Genomic DNA, 18846 nt, shown 5'->3' on the forward strand with positions numbered 1-18846 from the left:
GCTTCCCTGCACCTCATTAAAACAGCACACCAGAAATGGAGCAGAATGGATCTTCATGAACTGCATGAATTGTGTTTTCCCAGAGAAAACCGCAGCAACAAATTTTCAGCCATTTTTTATGAAAAGAAAGCCAATAAAATGACTAAAATTGGCAAAAATGTCCATTACAAATAATACGATCGTGATTCAAGTCTCCAATCAATTCCTTCAAACCTGAAACATTAATTTACCAATCTAAAGGCAGCAACATTGTCACATCTTTTTTGAAAAACACCACGCAATCTCAGCAAGATCTACGAAATAAGAACTTTTATTCATAATATATTCATACTTGTACACAAGTAAAATAAAATGCATATCTATGGTACCATTGCAATCTCCATAAACAAACTGAAAGCATTCTTTTGGTAAATGCTACCCATATATCCCTTCTGTCATGAAAATAGAACTAAAATCAGGGGGAGGTAAAACATTTGCTTTTTATAAACATAAAAAAACGAAACATTACCCAACAAATGCATGACTGAATAAATAATGGGGGAAGAGATCGTTTATCTTCTTTAAACAGACCCAACATTCTTTGTGTGCATTCTGTCTCTGATTTCCTGTATTAGGTTTTTTTGTTTTTGTCTTTTCTTTTTGTTGATTTTTTTTTAAAGTCTTCCGGTGGTCTGTCTGAGCAGTAAAAGCTTTTTCAGAGGGAAAAGGGAGGAGTCTCCAAAGTGTAGCTTAGACACAGTACAGTTGAGTACATAGAGAACAAACAATTTTGGGCACCAATTCATTATTTACATTAGATCTGTAGTGTTCTGTAAAGGCATCCATTTTGTTAAATGTACTCTAACATCTCCATTTATTGTTTGTCCTCAGCAACGTCGGGTCAAAGTGACTCCTCGTTTTTTCAGTCACTACCTGTCGTAGATGTCGCTGCATCTTTTTGTATCATTGTCATGAGCATCAACATTCTTGAGTCCTGTGTTCAGAGTGAGATCAGGAGTCCTAAGACATGGCTAGAGATATCCAGGTCATGGGAATGAAGAGAAAGCGCAGCACTTGCAAAGTAGAACCCCGGCCTTTGATGCAGTGGGCGTCTGATTTGGGCTTTTTGGAACACTTCTTTTTCTTTTTGTTTGATGCTGTAGATGATTCCAGAGTGTCTATAAGCTCGGGGTTTAAGTTTTCCAAAGACTTGTCCAGGGTGTTGGACAAGGTTCCCAGTGGTCCATCATTCTGCTTGTTTTGGGTCTCATTTTTTGTTCGCTCCGGCTCTTTATATTTAGTCTTGGACATGTTCTCCTTTTCCTTAAGGGGGTTGTTAGTGATCTGGCGGCTCTTTCCAGACAGGATAGAAGACTTGTCATTATCTCCAAGACAACATCTGGGGATGGTGTCCCCCAGAGGGCTTTCAGTGGAAGGAAATTTCCCAGAATGTGACTTGGAGTTGAAGAGATTGGTCTGGATTTGGGGTGTTTCCACACATCCCTCCAAGTCTTCACTTTTCAGTCGTTTCAGATCCTTTCCTGCCAGGAACTCAGGAACGTTGCACTCCAACTCCGAGCTGGAACCTTTGAAACGTTTGAACCAGTCCCATAAGGTCCTCGCCCGGCAATCACAGATCCACTGGTTCCCGTTTAAACGCAAATACTGGAGTGTAACCAACGGGTCCATGGTCTCCCCCGTCAACACCGTGAGATTGTTGAAGAACAAGAACAAGGACTTCAGCTTACCAAGGTCATTAAAAGCCCTGGGCTGGACGTAGATGACTCTGTTCTGGTGTAGCAGCAGCCGGTCCAGATTGATTAAGCCTCGAAACATGTTGTCCGTTACTATCTTGATCTTGTTATTATGCAGGTAGAGATAGGTGAGGTTGGCAAGGTCCAGAAAAGTGTCATCATGCAGGGTAAGAATGTTATTGTCCTGCAGGTAAAGGTACTGTAAAGAGAACATTCCTCGGAAAACCCCGACCGGGAGCTCTGACAGGCCACACCTGTGGAGATGGAGGGTGTGCAGCTTAGTTAGGCCTCGGAAGGCCGTTGGGCTAATGGTGCGGAGGTTGCTGTTGTCCCCAATGTCCAGTTCCTCCAGTTTTTCCAACCCATAGAAAGCTCCAGCTTCGATGTAGCTGATGTTGTTGGAGTAGAGCCAGAGAACGGTAAGGTTGTGGCAAGAACTGAAGCTGGTGGACCTCACCACTGTCAGCTTGTTGCTCTGGAGGAATATCCGTTGGCTCCGCACTGGGATCTCAGTAGGGATGGAAAACAGTCCTTGTTGTTGGCAGGCCACGGTGGGCCTGGGCTCACTGTAGCACACACACTTGGCAGGGCAGCTGTAAGTTTGAGGCACAAGGTTCAGCCACATCACCAGAAAAAGGAGTCGCCCCCCTACGGAGACACAGAAAAAGACATCAATGGATTAGTAAATAATGTATGTAAATATCGAAAGTCACAGTCGCAGGAAATCTGCAGAAATGGATGAATCCGGGTCAGGATGTAATATGCATAAACCCTTGAAATAACAGCCAGACGGCAGATTGGAGAATTAGTCTGCTAAAAAGCGTGCCGGTATCAAAAACCGTGCAGGAAATACATGTATAGTTTCTGCTCATATCATAAATAAATTGGACAATTTAAGCTAGACAGAGCACAGCATTAAAACACAGAAATCCAAAACATTCTGCTCCATGAAGTGCAATGTTCAGCACATTACTACAGAATAGTTAATCCCCCTCATAATGGTGATTCAGCATGCTTTTTAGCAGCGATGTTAGGTGGATCTGGGGACACATCTCCTCCCTGCTGCCTCTGATGACGCAAAGACCTGAGCAGAGAGAGAGAGAGAGAGAGAGAGAGAGACCCGTGAAGGCAGACTTATTTAAAACCGGGTGGGTCGGCTTTTATATAGAATTAGCCTGCTCTAATAGGACAGACATAACTAGTGGTGTTTCAGCATTCCTGAAGTTGACAGTTAGCCTGACGGTGGGAGATAAGCTTTCATGCCAAGCTAGGATTGATACCTGGGGGCCAAGGTAAGGAAAGAGGGCTGCTGAGGCCTTGCTAGAGTTCCACTGGAGCATTTTTTTTCCTTTTAAGTGCTGCGTGAGGTGAGGAAGCACTCAGAGCGATGTTTGTAAAGATTATAGCATGTGTTTGCCCTGCAGGCATCCATGTTTAAAATAAGGCGTATTCCGCATTTGCTCTCATCAATACTTTGTGATTGTCTTCCGCCATGGTCCACATGAACCAGCTGCACACTAGCATATAATTGAAATGGGCGGGATTACAACGTGCAAATTATCACTCCTGACATTACACTGTTGTAGGTACAGCTGAGTGGGGGGGGGAGGCATTCATCCACCGGTCCTCATACATCCTTCATGCAGAGATGACGGTGTCAAAGTGTCACAATCTGAGATCATCGTATAATGACAGGTACTCGGCATCTCTGAGTCCTCTTCAGCTCCTGTCCTTACACAGGATTTCCAATCTCTGCCTCCATGCACATGTGAGGTCTCCCAGACTTGCTGGTATGACAGGTAGTGAGACTCTGGTTTAAAAAAAAAAAAAAGAAATGCATGAGCCTTACTCAGCCCTCCCTCCCTTCTCTCATTCCCCTGCAATGTGTTGTGGTGCAGCTCATCTATGGACCTTGTTAAACGGAGCTCTGGTGTGGCCTGACAGCAGCCCTCTGCTGCACTTTCCTTCCAATCTCCCTGCTCAGCCGTCAGACTGCCACTGGAAAGCTGTCAAGACTTTCCACTCTTTCTGCATCGCAGCACTTTTCCCTCAGCACTGCCTAACAATAGCAATATTTTATCGCACAGCACGCTTCGTGTATCTCCTCTGCCGTCTTCATTTTTTCCCCTCTCTGCTGTCTATTCATTAACAGGCTATTTCCACCCATGCGTTACGTGTCAAAGCCTGGTTTCCTCAGCTCGCGGCATAATACGTCTTGTCTTTGTTAGCATCTGCTGAATGACAGCATAAGCCCCACAATGTCATCAACTCCAAGCCAATCATTTTTTTCCCTCACTAACAGCATCTTCACATCTGCATCTCACTGACTGTTTTACTATCCAAACACCAGTCCAGCACCCTGACATTTTAGTGTTATTTCACTCTTTCATAATCATATTTCTGAGTAATCTCCACATTGCATCACAATTGGACCTCTCACCTTTCACTGAGAGCTGAGTTTGTGCTATCGATTGGTCAGCAGTGCTGGTCTTTCCTCTTTTTTTTGCATCACTACTTTGTTGTCTTTGCTTCAGATCTGAATCCAGAAAAGATTACAGAGAAAAGAAATGATGCTCAGCAGTTTGTCCTGATAGTTAAGTAAAGTTGACACAAACAAAACACAACAAGGTTATGGAGAAAAAAAAAAATCCATTCCTTATCATCTTCTGCCAGCTTTGGTTTCAACGCTTAATCTTCCTCTATCTCCTGTGTCAAAACATGGCTCAGAGCGCTGCCTTCCTCTCTCAGACCCTGCCAGCGGCCTCTTTTCTGAGAGCTATATGATTGTACAATAGCAATCTTCACTCTGTTTAAGAGCAGACAAGCTTATTTGTTTTCTCTTGAGTGACACTGCTAGTCCCTTTAGCTTTGAATAAAGTACATGATTTCCCCTCCTCCCTCTCTTCCAAGACAAGCACTTGTGCTTAGAACAAGAGCCTGGCAATATGTGGCATGCTTAAGACCAGTATTCATGGGTGATGCAGCCTCTTTGCTGGGCTAAAGTGAACTATCTGCCAAAACAAATTTGTGAGGATCATGTGAAAAGTGACAGAGACTCTGGTTAGACATTACAGGGCTGATATGGATCTTCTATTAAAAAAATGGACGCAGATCTCCAAAGATTGAGTTTATTGATCCATTTTGAGCTGTTGCAGACTCTTGTTTTGTCTTCCTTTAATAAATAAAGTGCACTCTTAGTGGTAGAATAGGATGGAAAAAAAACAAAATTATGAGGATGTATTATAGGAGATCTGGCAAAAAGGGAAATTTAATACTCAGAGGGAAATTGGCATGAAAGCAGTCAGTGTTGTGGAGAAATAATATCAGCAAACAGTAACTCAAGTCCAAAAATACTGGCACCGGTGCCCCAGCAGTAGCTAGAGGACACAACATTCAGATGCAAAAACACAGAGACGTCCACAGGAGCGCCATGAGTGGGCGCAGACAGCTTTGTTTGCTTATTGTATGACTGCATCACTTAGCCAGACTCCTCAGTCGTTTGCATTTGTCGCTGGCATGTTTCAGAGCTCCAAACAAACTCTCCGCGCTCCTTTTTGTCTCGTCGAGCAAATGGGACATGGGCCTAAACGCTTCCACATGCTCTGGAACCTGCAATGAGCACAGAGGGCATGCCGGGACAGCAGCACATCCGAAAGGGGGCTCCGATTCATCATGGTGGCTTTACTTTGAAGGGCTGGGGATCGGGCAGGGACAGCTAACATGACAGTCTTATCCCCTCGGCCCAGAGTGGAAGTGATGTCTCTGTCAGAGATGAATCACGGTGGTTCTCCAGAGGGACCTCCTGCCCTCCTTCTGAAATTATACATTATTGTGTTGCTCGGAGGCCGACCTGCATTTAATATAGTCACGATGCCTCGCCGTGAGGTCATGCATCTTGTGTGAACCCATCCACGCATGCATAAACTGTTTTTTATTTCGTGTTTAAATGAACAACATAATGGAACTCTAGGAGATATGACAGTCGTATGAAGCCCAATTTTTTTTTTACCCCAGCCAGAGCCAGGCCATAAATAACTTTCTGAGCTGAGAGTAATAAAGGGCAATAACTCGATGCATCACAAAGTCGCAAAGCTGTTATGAGAAGAGAACACAAAATATAAAGACTATGCATTTTACTACTAAGAACAAAATTACTTTTTTTATAGAAAGAGCAACTTTTTTATGCTTTAAAATCTTTCTCAAACTGCAGCCTGACTTGACTTACTTACCACACTCTACAGTAAAACCTTCCTTATATAATACCACTTCTTTCTGTGATGAATTTATCATCAGTGGCTGATTATTCTGTTTCTGTTTGCGCTGCTTTCTCATTCACTCGTTGCCATTTTCCTCTATATGACACGTGGTCAACCTGTTAAGAGCGGTATCCTTTTAAATTCTGCATAAAGCGTGTAATTATGTAAAAATGTTCCTTAATACCAGGGATTTTATCAAAGCTCATGTCCACAAAAAGCCACTAGAACTGGTTAATGATACGTAACCTTAATATTTCTACACTAATGCTGTTCTCAGATGAGTACAATCACTCAGACACTTCACCTGAGACATTCAGCCCTCTTATGAGCACGAATAAACCGGCCCTACGCTCAATTAAAGCAACTAATTGCATGCATTCTCGCCACTGTAACTAAATCAGCTTACTGTCTGCTTAAACTTTTTTTTACAGTACATTCTAAAATTGTACTTCTACTTTCAGTCATGTAGAGTTTCTTGATAAAGTGCTACTTTTGGAAGAAGTGAGAATTACAGAGTCGCCTACAGTCACACTGTCATGGCAGAGCAGGAGAATATTCCATTTAAGTTTGCTTTGAAGCTCTTTTCCTTTATAAGCCAGTGAAAAGTTTTATTACAGAGAAGAAATGGTCCTCACTTTCAGGAGCGCTGCCGAATCGCGCAGGGATTGGTTGGTGGGGCATATTCATATGGAAAAGGGTTGTGATCAGAAGGCCACATTGACCTTTTTATTGCTACTGTATTTACCCTGTCACTGAGAGGAGAGGTTCCAAAGGAGCTACTTTTCTTCTTTTACTCAGTCTTCAATGCAATCAACCCTCTGAACCTCAAAAACCAGGTAGCTGGGTTGATAGGCAGGTTGTCTTTTAAAGAAACCACCAAAATTACACCGATTACCGAACTAGAACCTGTGAAAACTACAGAACTAATCATCTGTGACGCATTTTTTAGTCAGAAAACTACCCGATCTGTGCTTTAAATCATGATATTTCATCAAAACCACTTTTTTCTACATGTGTCAAACTCGAAACCCTGTTTGAACTAAACAGATTCTGCAATGAAATTTAAAAAATAATCAACACTCTTCAGCTAAACCGAGGTGCCATAAGTGACTCAACTGTGAATCGCGTCACAAAAATTCAGTGTGTTTTTGGCTGAACTGGCCTGAACTGCAGAATGTGTTTATACAGAACAGATGGGAGACAAGTATGGACAGAAATTAAAAATATAAAATATCTATAGCATGGGGAGCCATGTTTTGTCAGTATTCGTAACACCTGTTGTAAATGTTAAGCTTTTTGTAAAATAATCAAAGTAACGCAACATTTTTTACACTTTGAAATAATTCATGGCATCATAACTATGTCACACTGCATAAAAAGACATTTTTGAGTTCTCTCTACTTCTAGCCATAGTTATGCTGTTTCCATAGAGATACAGGACTTTATATTGCAGTGAAAAATGAGCCCCTATTGAGCAAAAAAATGTGACAGAAGAAAAAAAAAACACACCCAGAAGCTGCTTGGGGATCAGAGGGTTATTCTAACTTCTAAGGCATGCAATATTTCTTCACTTGCACATTCCAAAACCTTTTCAACCCCTAATACTGTCTAATTCTACTTCATGTCTTGCAGGAACTACACTATTGTACCATCTGGGTGTAGAGTGTAGCATTTACCTTTTACTTCAGCAACATGTCGATTTAGTTGTTTTTTGAACTGAAAAACTGTATTTCTGTATCTTCATTTTCAACTCACTTCACACACGCACAAAGCGAACAGACGAGCACGCAAAGGCAGATTTGCGCTCGTCCCTACAACATTGATGAACCAGATGCCATGATCTTAAATAAAGATGCACACGTCGGATCAAACTGGTTATTTGGGGCGTAATGGACCAGAGAGTCGCGCCGGAGTCCCTCAGCAAAAGCGTAGCTGCAGAGGCAACTTCAGCATGCAGACGAGGACACAATTAGAAGACGAAGTAGGATCGGAGGGGGGACAGATGAGGTCCTGTTTGACACACATCTGACACAGCACTTGCCCAAGCAGATGGCTCATGAATAACTGAGGGAACCGGAGGTCGGCAGGCACAGGGAAAAAACAGAGCCAGGCAACAGCGTGGATGTAAAAACCCGCGTAGGTTTACATGCGTGTGCACACGTGGATGTCTTTTCTTGTCTGCGAGGAGGAGGGGGGGTAATGAAAGAAACGCGGCCGATGCTTCTGGCTCGGCGTAGCTGCAGCAGGCGGATAGGCGGTCGTGTCAAGCTACTGAGAAGTGACAGCAGTAACAATAGGCGGTGGGGCTGGCAATAGCCGTGTCAGTGAGAGAATGAGCTTTGCAATCAGAGGCTGTCGGATCGAATCCCCGCTCCGGTGGCAGGCAATTGGAAAGGAAAGTAGAAGTGCAGAGTTATCCCTTTCAACAACTGCCATCACTTTACATCGACCCTTCAATGATGCACTGACCTCCCAGCTGCTCATATCGTCACTCTGCTGGGTGTCATTCAAGACGGCAAACATTTGCAAACTGTCACCGCTATATAACGTGTGATAAACAAATGAACTCCAGTCTTTTAACATTTATTTGCACTGTACTTTCATTTGTATGCAATTTTTGCCTAATGTTCTTCTTGTCACAGCTACACTTTGCACAAAAACTGTGCCATCAGTTCATAGAATGTGATGCATTTTCAGATTAAATCAACTAACAATGTAGGTTAGCAGTTCAGGTCCAACTCTGGCTTGACAATGCTCCTCCAGGGCCATAAAAAACATGATTCATTTTTTCAGTTTCCCAGGCTGTGTCGTGCTTCTCATGACTATTGTATAGTGTGGAGCATGTACAGTGCACGTCCCCAGTGTCCTAAACTAAATGATGTATACTTCTTGCACAACCAGGCAGCACTTTTTTTTGCGACTATCAATGAGTTTATCTACTAAAATGCAGGTGCTTTTTCTTCCAAGTTGCACTGATGATAGCTGAAATAGAGTCAGGTGCGCCTAAATGCCACTAAAACGGATTAATTGCAGCGTGGTGGCACAGCGCCACTCGATAAGGGGGGCAAAAATGCCATATTCCTCACAACGCTATTGTATAGTTGGCAGGCGACCAAGTGGCCCCTCCGTGCTGCTGCAGCTCACTGTGAAATAATCCACGGAAAGCGTCGGGAGTCAAGTCTACCCGTGAGGTTTTGCAGAATGGCTCGACTCCAGCACCATGCCCGCCTCCTCGTGTCACAGACATGGGCAATTCCCGCATGTGAAACCATGTAAAATGCATAATTCAAATAATGTAAGCTGGAAATAATGCCGACATCTCCCGAGCATGAGCGTGTGGGGGTGTCCAGATGCACTTCCTCGAGCCACAGAAGACCAAAAAAAAAAAAAAATTCGGGATGCCCTACTTTATGTTTTTGCGTGCTGCCACTGGTGCAGCCGAGCACTTTATTTATTTATTTATTTTGCTTAACAGAGTGCATAAGGCTTTATCTTATCTGCACATGGCTGCAAAGGAAATAAATGAGGGGAGCTGCTTCAGTGCGTGCCCCATGTGTCTGGATGTTGCTTAGCTCTCAGGCAGACTTCAGCACAGGTGTTAACAACATTTTAGGAGACGTTCTTTTATTTTTTTTTCGATTAAAATCGAGCGTGTCACAAAGTACTTTAGGGGATCTGTTTGAAAAGAAACAGGGATTCTGCACAGGAATAGTCAACAATAGGAATGATATCAGATTAGCATCCACGAAAAGAGCCGTAACAGAACCGTGCTTGCTCAGTTGTTTTTGTCAGTGTATGTTTTCTGTTGTTGTAGGTATTTTGAAGATAGGTTAGGCTACTTTGAAATGTCATTGCTATCTGAGAGGTGCTATTATTGTTAAAGGAAATGTTTTCCTGCAATTTGGGGTTTATCTCTGTATGTCCAAAAGCTTTCAACACACCACAGTTAACGGCGTACGAATAGATGAAAGAAAACATCACTCTGGCAGTGATATGAGAGACATTTTATTCCTATTGATACAGACGGGATCCATTTTTTTGACGGATGCTCTCCACTTTATTTTCTTATTTCCATATGAATGTTTCCTGAGTTATGTTACTTGCAATTTGCACAATGCTTTGTGTGATGCAAATAGGAAGCATTACATTACCTTGGACTGCGCCTGAAGCCTGTTTCTCTTTTTTATTTCCCACCGATATTTGTTTATATATTGGAATTCCTGCCTTTGCACCGAAATCCCTGGCTCACAATGAGTTATAAATTGTTTTATAGCTGTTTATCATCAACAAGCGTTCGCATCACTTGAATAAATAAGCGGTGTTGATTCTAGCAGAATGCGCATCATGTGTTTGGCAGGAGGTTGTTGCATTTTTATTTTTACATTATTCACCGCTTCCAGAAAATCTGAGTCATGTTCGTTCACGCCGTTCTCGGGGTCCTGTGTCAACAATACGAAACTGGTGAGAACCGCGAGCCCTCACAGTTAGCAGCACCGCGCTGGCATAAAAGCAAAATGAGGCCTAATGAATCACCGCTGTATTATTTGAGGAGGATAACGGCCCCGGTAAATATTGGATGAAAGCTTCAGATAATGTTAAAACCCCCCTCGTGTTAAGTGTCAGCCGGAGAGCGAGAGAGCGGTGACGGTACCCACAGGCAGCCCGTATATATTTGTGCATGTGAAGATAACACTTTGAGCAGGGAACATCGAGAACAGAGGGCCGGTTGAGCTCTCAAAGAATAGTATATTCTGTTTTCCAGGCCTGGAAGCGAAGTGGGTGCAAACATTATCCACTCCACTCCTTTCTGACAGCTTCATTACTACAAAATTCCCGTGTTTGGCAGCAGCCCCTCTTAGACTGGCACTTGTTGTGCTTGTCGAAGAGAAACTAGCTCCGGATGAAGTGTTGTGTTTGTGTGAGTTACAATTGGGGAAAAAATACATCAAACAAGCACTTAATCTTTGACCAGTCTAGACTAAACCAAAGTCATTCTGTGAGCAACCCATTTAGTTGTTCTGGAGAATTACTGTGCAGGAAAGAGTAGCTGTAGGGGGGGAAACCAAAAAAGCATTTCTAAATTGCCAGCACCTTCTCTGCTTTGTTCTTGACACGGACGCTCGACTTAACCTTGCAAAGCCCTTCCAGCTAGGACGGAAACAACTGCGCGCACATACATTAGTGTCTCCGAGGTTATTTCATAGGTGGATACTGTACGGCATATTTTGAATAGGCAGATTACTCATTCATGGGAGATTGCAATGAATGACACAGGTACTTCCACTGCCTGGGGGTGAAAAATAGTGAAAATGAGCCCGAGAATGCCTCACAAGACAAATCATTATTGACAGCCTCTTTACTTCCATAATGTGTCATCTAACCTTCCTCAGTCTTCTCCGGTTTTTGCAATATTGCACTCTGCTAGATTGGCCGGCTGACTATGCAGACTGGCTGCAAATGTGTCATCTGCAATCACCTCAGACTGACTCAGGCCGGACAAGCCAAGTGCTTTAACCAGCGAACGTGGCTTCAAACGCTGCAAAACCGCACTGATCTCGTCCTCAGTGAGGTGGATATGATGCAAACTAGGCACATATATCATAGCGTGCAAGAGAGCTCATTGATAATACCAGAAGACGACACCTTTCTCTAAAAATACAAGAAGTAGAATGGATGGACTGTCACTATACAATTCAAACAGCTATCTAAAACTATAAAATCAATATTTTTACATAACAATATGTTGCATTGCTTGTTGTGATGCTCTGAGTGTGATCACCCTGTTCTGCAGCTCTACGGGGCTTTTTCAGCACATTTTTTTCAACAAACTCAAAGAGCTTTGGTTTTACAGGCTGCAATTTGACTTGTTTCACTTAGTATCACGTCTGCCATCAGCTTTGTTTTCAGGCAAATAAGAGGAAATAGTGCAGCTCTGAGCGGCTGAAGAGCCAGATCTCCCCCCGAGGAGTAGGTGGAGAGCAAAACGGAGATTAAAGGAGCGTGATAACTGGACTTGCAAGCATTAGATTGTCAGACACACAACTAACAATCACAAATCACCGCTAATGTTGCTTCTGAATGTGGGAAAAAATCTATTTCTTTGCCAACAAATTCAACGTATTTACTTCAAGGCTTTAATATATAAGAATGTAGTCTTTATAGCTTGTTTCAACACACATAAAAGGGGAAAAAATAGCAGTTTTATGCAGCAAGTTTAGGGAAAAATGAATCCAAATGTAGTCTAAGCTTGATAGAACGAAAGTATTTTGGCACAATTAGAGTGTTTTTAAGGCTGGATAAAGATTCTGTAGCTTTTCATCCTCTTTTCCCTTTTTGTGTGACGTTGGTGTTTAAGGGTGGAACATCCAAAAACTAATTATCTGCATGTCTAGTCCTTGTTGTCTATCAAATAACACAAATCACTGCTAATGTTGCTGCTGAATGTGGAAAAAAAAATCTATTTCTTTGCCAACAAATTCAACATATATTTACTTCAAGGCTTTAATATATGTGAAGGTTGTGTTTATAACTTGTTTCCAGTGCTCTAAAGGGACAAAATATTGGTTTTGAGCTGTAGGTTTGAGTAAAAATTTATCCAAATGTAGTCTAAGCTTTACAGAACTAAAGTGTTGTGGCACAATTAGGGTGTTTTAAAGGATGAATGATGGTTTTGTGGCACTTATTTTGTAGCTTTTCATCCTCTTTTCCCTTTTTGTGTGACTTTAGTGTTTTAATATTTTCAAATTTCCACATTTAAATGTAGAATATCCAAAAGCCAACCATTTACATGTGTAGTCCTTGCTGTTGAACTGATGAACTTAGAATCACAAATCACTGCTAATGTTGCCGCTCATTGTGTAAAAAACCTATTTATTTGCCAACACATTCAACATATTTACTTCAAGGCTTTAATATATGTGAATGTTGTCTTTATAACTTGTTTCAACCAACATAAAAGGGCAAAAATAGCAGTTTTAAGCTGCCAGTTTGTTGGAAAATGAATCCAAATGTAGTCTATGCTTGATAGAACTAAAGTGTTTTGGCACAAATAGGGTTTTTAAAGGATGAATAATGGTTTTGTATCTCTTACTTTGTAGCTTTTCATCCTCTTTTCCCTTTTGTGTAACATTTACGTTATAGTATTTTCAAATTTCTACATTTGAAGCCAACCATCTACATGTAGATTGATAAAGAACTATCACAAATCAAAGCTTATGTTGCTGCTGAATGTGTAAAAAAAATATTTTTTTTTGCCAATTAATTCAACATATTTACTCCAGTGCTTTAATATATGTGAATGTTGTCTTTGTAGCTTGTTTCAACCAACATAAAGGGGAAAAAATATCAGTTTTAAGCAAAAGTTTATCCAAATGTAGTCTGAGCTTGATAGAACTAATGTGTTGTGGCACAATTAGGGTACAATTAGGGTGTTTTTATGGATCAGTACTGGTTTTTGTAGCTTTTGATCCTCTTTTTCATTTTTTTGTAACTTTAGTTGTTTTAATATTTTCAAATTTCCACATTAAAATGCTGAACATGCAAAAGTCAACCATCTACATGTCTAGTCTTTGTTGTCTATCTGATAAAGAACTTACTCACAAATCACTGCTAATGTTGCTGCTGAATGTGGAAAAAAATCTATTTCTTTGCCAATGAATTCATCATATTTACTTCAAGGTAGGGCTGGGCGATATGGCCAAAAATAAAATCTCAATTTTTTGTTTTAGGCATCTTGGACGATTCCGATTTTAATTGATTTTTGTTGTTTCTTTGCGGTCTTGTTTCAGTGCTAGCCATGTCGCACTCCCGTAGCTGCGATCACTCTTCCCATTCTTTAGGATGCCTCTGCCGGAGCTGCTGAAAGAGGTTAGTTGTGCTGCTACTCTTCATTTTCACAGTACTTTTGCAAACCTTGCACATGACTGTAGTTTGCTCTGTGTCAGTCTTGTCAACGCTGAACCACTTCCATGTAATCGATGTAACATGAGGCCCTTTTCTCACGACCAACTCTTCGTCTGCTGTTCTGTCCGCCATGACGGGGATGTGAGTGTTTTGGCGGAAGGAGATGAGAGGCGGAAGCAAACGCCAGTGCACAAGTCGTGAAAGGTAGAAGAAGAGTCTGTATTGTTATATATTTAAGCTCGCCTCGATTTTACGATTTGGCAAATTTTCAAATCGTCAGGTTTTAAAAAGGCGAATTAATCGGATTAATTCGATTTATCGCCCAGCCCTACTTCAAAGCTTTAATATATTTGAATGTTGTCTTTATAACTTGTTTCCAGTGCTCTAAAGGGAGAAAATATCAGTTTTAAGCAGCAGGTTTAAGAAAAAAATGAATCCAAATGTAATCTAAACTTGATTGAACTAAAATATTAGGATGTTTTAGCATGAATCATGAATTGGTATTTTATACTTCTGCTCTTATTCTGACCTCTTTTACTATTTGTGTGACTTTTGTGTGATATTATTTTAGAATTTCTACATTTAGAGGTGGAACATCCAAAAGCAAATCATCCGCATGTCTAGTCCTTGTTGTCTGATAAAATATCTGTTTAATATGCTCCATCTTCTCTGTGCAACACACTGTTTTGCAGCACACTACTTGCAGACTATTTGAGTGCATCAGAGTTATTTTTCAGGCTATAAAAGCGGACAGACAGAAGGACATAGCTCACCATGAGATGACATGTCACACAGAACAGTGCTCATCAAGCTGTTGTCTGCGATCCTCGCCACAGAGCAGTTTAGCTGCACCGTGACATATGGGGAGGGTATTCATTTGAGTGAGATGAAAAGGGGGAATCATGTGGGGGATATACGGCCCGTGCCTTTCTAGAAGGCCGGGACGTTTTAATGACGTGTGAATGACAGAGAGGAGTGACTGGATCGGTGCCGAAGAAAGAGAAATCAATGAGATCTGGAGAGCAGGAAGATGAACGAGGCAGATAACTGGGATGAGGCGGGCAGGTGGTGCCCAGTTTGACGGGCTTCTTGTGATTACATGTCTGCGGCTGGTATTTACATGGCCTGTTCCATCCCTGCAGGATGTCAGCAAGTTTAATCTCTCAACTCATATTTACAGCAGATTCAATTATTGCATCTCGCACAACACATATGCACGACATCTCATGAGGTGGCCATTAGTTATCCATTATCTCGAACAATGGCTGTTTAATTCCTTTTCAGCCCTCTGTGCATGACTCATCAGACACGCAGCGGAAAGAATACAGAGACACAACATGCCCACGAGCATCTCGAAGAAATCGCCAGAGGAAGAAAGACGTCCTGAGACCAGCATAAAATGAAAAGGGGGTGAAAAAAGGATAAATAAATTTGGATGGATCATTGTGTAAGCGTTAACTAATTCTGTCCGGCGTTCATGTAGATCCATCTATTTTGGATGTGTAGGCAGCCCTGGAGGCATGTTGACCTGAAAAAGACAAACCTCTCCTCTCCCCTTTCATCTTTTTTTGAGTCAGTTCCTGCAAGCAAATGTATTAGGGGCAATATCATGGAGCCTACTTCTGCTGCTCTGCCCTGTAACAGCAGCAGCCTCACTGTTTTACTGGCCTCACTTTCCAAAATAGTGTCCTCGGAGGGATATGCTGGGATTTTGTTGCGCAATGAAAAACTATTGAAAATCCAGTAAATATTTGTGGAGGCTTCAATACTCTTTGTGAGCGTATGTAGGTGGATTTTTTGACATTAGTGAGGTATAGGATCGCACATCTTCCTCTGCCTCCGCATGCATCTGATTCATTCTCTATGCTAGACCTTGCACTTAAACTCAAAGCATGTGAAAAACCGGAGCTTTGAAACTGAATTTGGCCGGTTGACTCACTATTTACTGTATATATTAAAGCGAAAGCAGAGAATGGAGCCCATGCTAGAAGGTTTCTGCATGCTTTAAAGGGGAATGACAACCATTGCAGCATCTTGTCAGAAAATGGAACACAGCTGGGGCAGAGTTATAGATTCGGGTGAGAACACAAGGTGAATTATAAAAAACATCTTCATTTGTACGGTGAATCGGAGAATTGGACCGGACCCAACATAGACTAGAGCAAAAAAAAATATCCATAATGATTCTTGGAAGAGAGAGGAAAATCCTAAAAGGAACCTGCCAGAGTCAGTCTCAGCCCTTTCATGTCAAGGTTATGCAGCTCTGCCTGCGAGGAAAGGTGCGGATACTTAAATTTCATCATCCATTGCTCTAAACATGGCCCTCTGCTCCTCTTATTTTTCAGATCCTGTGACGCAAATATCATAAACCAAACCCTACAAAGTAAAACAGAATCCACAAGCAAGGCGGCCATTTTATCTCTCTTCTAGGGATCAGGTACAACCTCCAGCAAAAGGCACAGTTACTGACTTCGGTGTCTCCCATTTGGATTCTTCTTCCACTTCCAGCGGGCATTTCCTTCTGTTTTTTCAGAGATATTCTCACTTTTTCCACAACGCAGCCCCTTAGAAAAAGGGGACGAAACGGCTGCAGCCCTCTTGGTTTAATAAGCCCACTTCAGAGAGCGTCTTAAAGTGAGCACTCCCTCCTTTGGAAGAATGAAAGGAGAAAGGCTTGTGCATTATTTACCACCCGCCTCAGTACCGCCGCACCCTGCGCAGACAAAGCGGCCTGCTGCAGGAAAATGGATTTTCCTGCAGATGAGCTCAGATAAAAGGTATACAGCGGCAAGAAAACAGAAAGGGAGGGGAGAAAGACAGAGAAGCATTAGCCAAGCTGTCAATCAATCAGTTAAATTTCTTCACATCGGTCCGTCTGCTATCTCCCCCTCTGTATCCCTGTTGGCGTGATAAGGGCAGTTCTTTACATCAGAGGCCTCCACGGATCAGTCACCTTTTTTTTTTTTTTTTCTGGAAAAGGTCGAGCACTGGCCCAGAGCTTTGTTCATGCTGGGAAGTCATCATTCCTGCTCTTTATCTCCCCAGTGAGGGATGATCCAGGGCTGAGTGTCATGCCCGCCTGCCCCCAATATGCCCTCTAACCCCTTCCACACCTCCCTCCTTGGGCTGCTCCCAGATAGGAAAAGAGAGAGAGAGAGAGGAAGGAATACGAGTGCCGGTTTCACAACACCTCACGGCAGAGCGGCCATCAGATAAGACCGGAGTGAAGATCCAATAGTGGCAATCTCACAGCTGCAGTGTCTGAGCGATGGCTTGGTCAGGCTATCTCCTCTCCATTCTGAACAACCCAGATGAGTGGAAGGGATAAACACGCTAGCATATGGCAGCCACCTGAGACTTTCCCCCTGCCTCCCAGAAAAACCCAAACCTCCCGCAATTTGCACACATCACTTAACCAGATTCCAACTCAGGTGCGTTTGTGTGTGTGAAGGTGGCATATTTGTGTACATCGTTGTTGTTGTTGTTGTCCCAGAATGACTGCAGCGCTGTAAATTGATGCGCTGGCGCAATTTGCGTGTCGCCGTACTGCGGGACGACCCATCTGACAAGACTTCCTGCTTTGCTGCCTGGGTAATGAGTCATTCCAGCCCCGGAGAAAAACAATCTGGTACTTTTTTAAACTGCATCCTTCAGCTGTTCCTTTTCTCCCTGGAGCTCGAGCTTGTAAGCTCTTGGTGGCTTGTAATATGAATGCCATTTTCTAGTGGTTGGGCTAATGGGCCTGATATGTCTGAATAATACAAATGCATTACAGAGCTTTTAATGGTGCTCTTGGTCCATCCATGCCCCGCTGATTTAGACTTAATGCTCTGCACAATGCAACAAAATACCCTATACATGTGAGTTTAACTACTAAAACCAGTGGACTGGTGCTGTTAGTGTGCAGTCAGGTCATTACACTCAAGTGTTTTGAATGTTTAAAAAAAAGAAGAGGGAAATGCCATTAAAATTACTAAAGTGTGAAAAAGTGGAGTTCCCATCTGCCCAAGTGTGAATTTTAAAAGGACATTCTGTCCACATGTTCCATAGCACATCAAGCATTAAATGTTCTACCTTTACGAGATGAGAACAAGTCAAGACTCTCTTTAAATGTAGCAGGAACTGACAAAATGGCATCCGCAAAAGAAGTACCGGATCCTTTTCATGCATATTGTGTTTTTTCTCCTTTCTTTTTGTACATTTTACTCTGCATGTGTGGGGAAGAACTTCGGTTCAGCTGTGCTATGTGCCATAGAAGGCTATAAAAGTAAAGTTCAGTTGAGAGTTGAGTTACTAAATTGAAGTTAGTAATCACATTGCAAGTCCTGAAGATGTACCCAAATGCCAAAACTCTAGATGTATCATATTATGTCAGGGAAATAAATGAAAAATAGATTATTTAGTTGTTCAGTACAATTTTTATCTATGTAAGAAATTGACCATGAATGTCTGATTGGCACACTAGCATATCAACATCTGGATTGTTGTGTGCACCTTACACCACCAACATTATTGCAGTTACTTCACCAGCATTGAAACTACTTCATCACAGCTATTAAGAAAATTATTGTGGAGTTAAAAGTTAATATATGATCCCTCACCCCGACACCCTCCCTTAGCCTGATTCTGCCAAAGGTTTCTTTTGTCCTTTCCGCTGTCGCCAACTGCTTGCTCAAAAGGATTGCAAAGGTTCCGTGCAGGTCTTCACTTTACTATGTGAAGTGCCTTGAGATATATCTATATAAACGAGTTGGAAAATGTAAGGGATTGAAAATACATCAGAATTGTCCTTGGGCAGTCAGATGTTTGAGCAAATGTACTTTTTCATTGTTGCGAAACACTGACTCACTAAGCTCCACAGAGGAAAATTTGAATCTTTAAATATAAATAATGAGTTTGAAAAGGAAGTTACATGGGTCCATGGACAATTGAGATAACCACCGTTATCTCAAGCG

At 42.1% G+C, this 18846-nt stretch overlaps 1 protein-coding gene across 1 annotated transcript in view; it reads right to left on the bottom strand.

Annotated features, from left to right (window-relative positions):
* Positions 1–294: 294 nt before the first annotated feature.
* rtn4r (reticulon 4 receptor) overlaps positions 295–18846 on the bottom strand; it is a 43211-nt gene continuing 24659 nt past the window's right edge. Inside the window, exon 2 of the mRNA XM_022197254.2 lies at positions 295–2381. Within this exon, the coding sequence (XP_022052946.1) occupies positions 1000–2381 (1382 nt within the window). The 3' untranslated portion in view covers positions 295–999. The remainder of the gene's footprint in view (positions 2382–18846) is intronic.

Source organism: Acanthochromis polyacanthus, chromosome 7 (assembly GCF_021347895.1).
Source record: "Acanthochromis polyacanthus isolate Apoly-LR-REF ecotype Palm Island chromosome 7, KAUST_Apoly_ChrSc, whole genome shotgun sequence".
NCBI lineage: Eukaryota > Metazoa > Chordata > Actinopteri > Pomacentridae > Acanthochromis > Acanthochromis polyacanthus.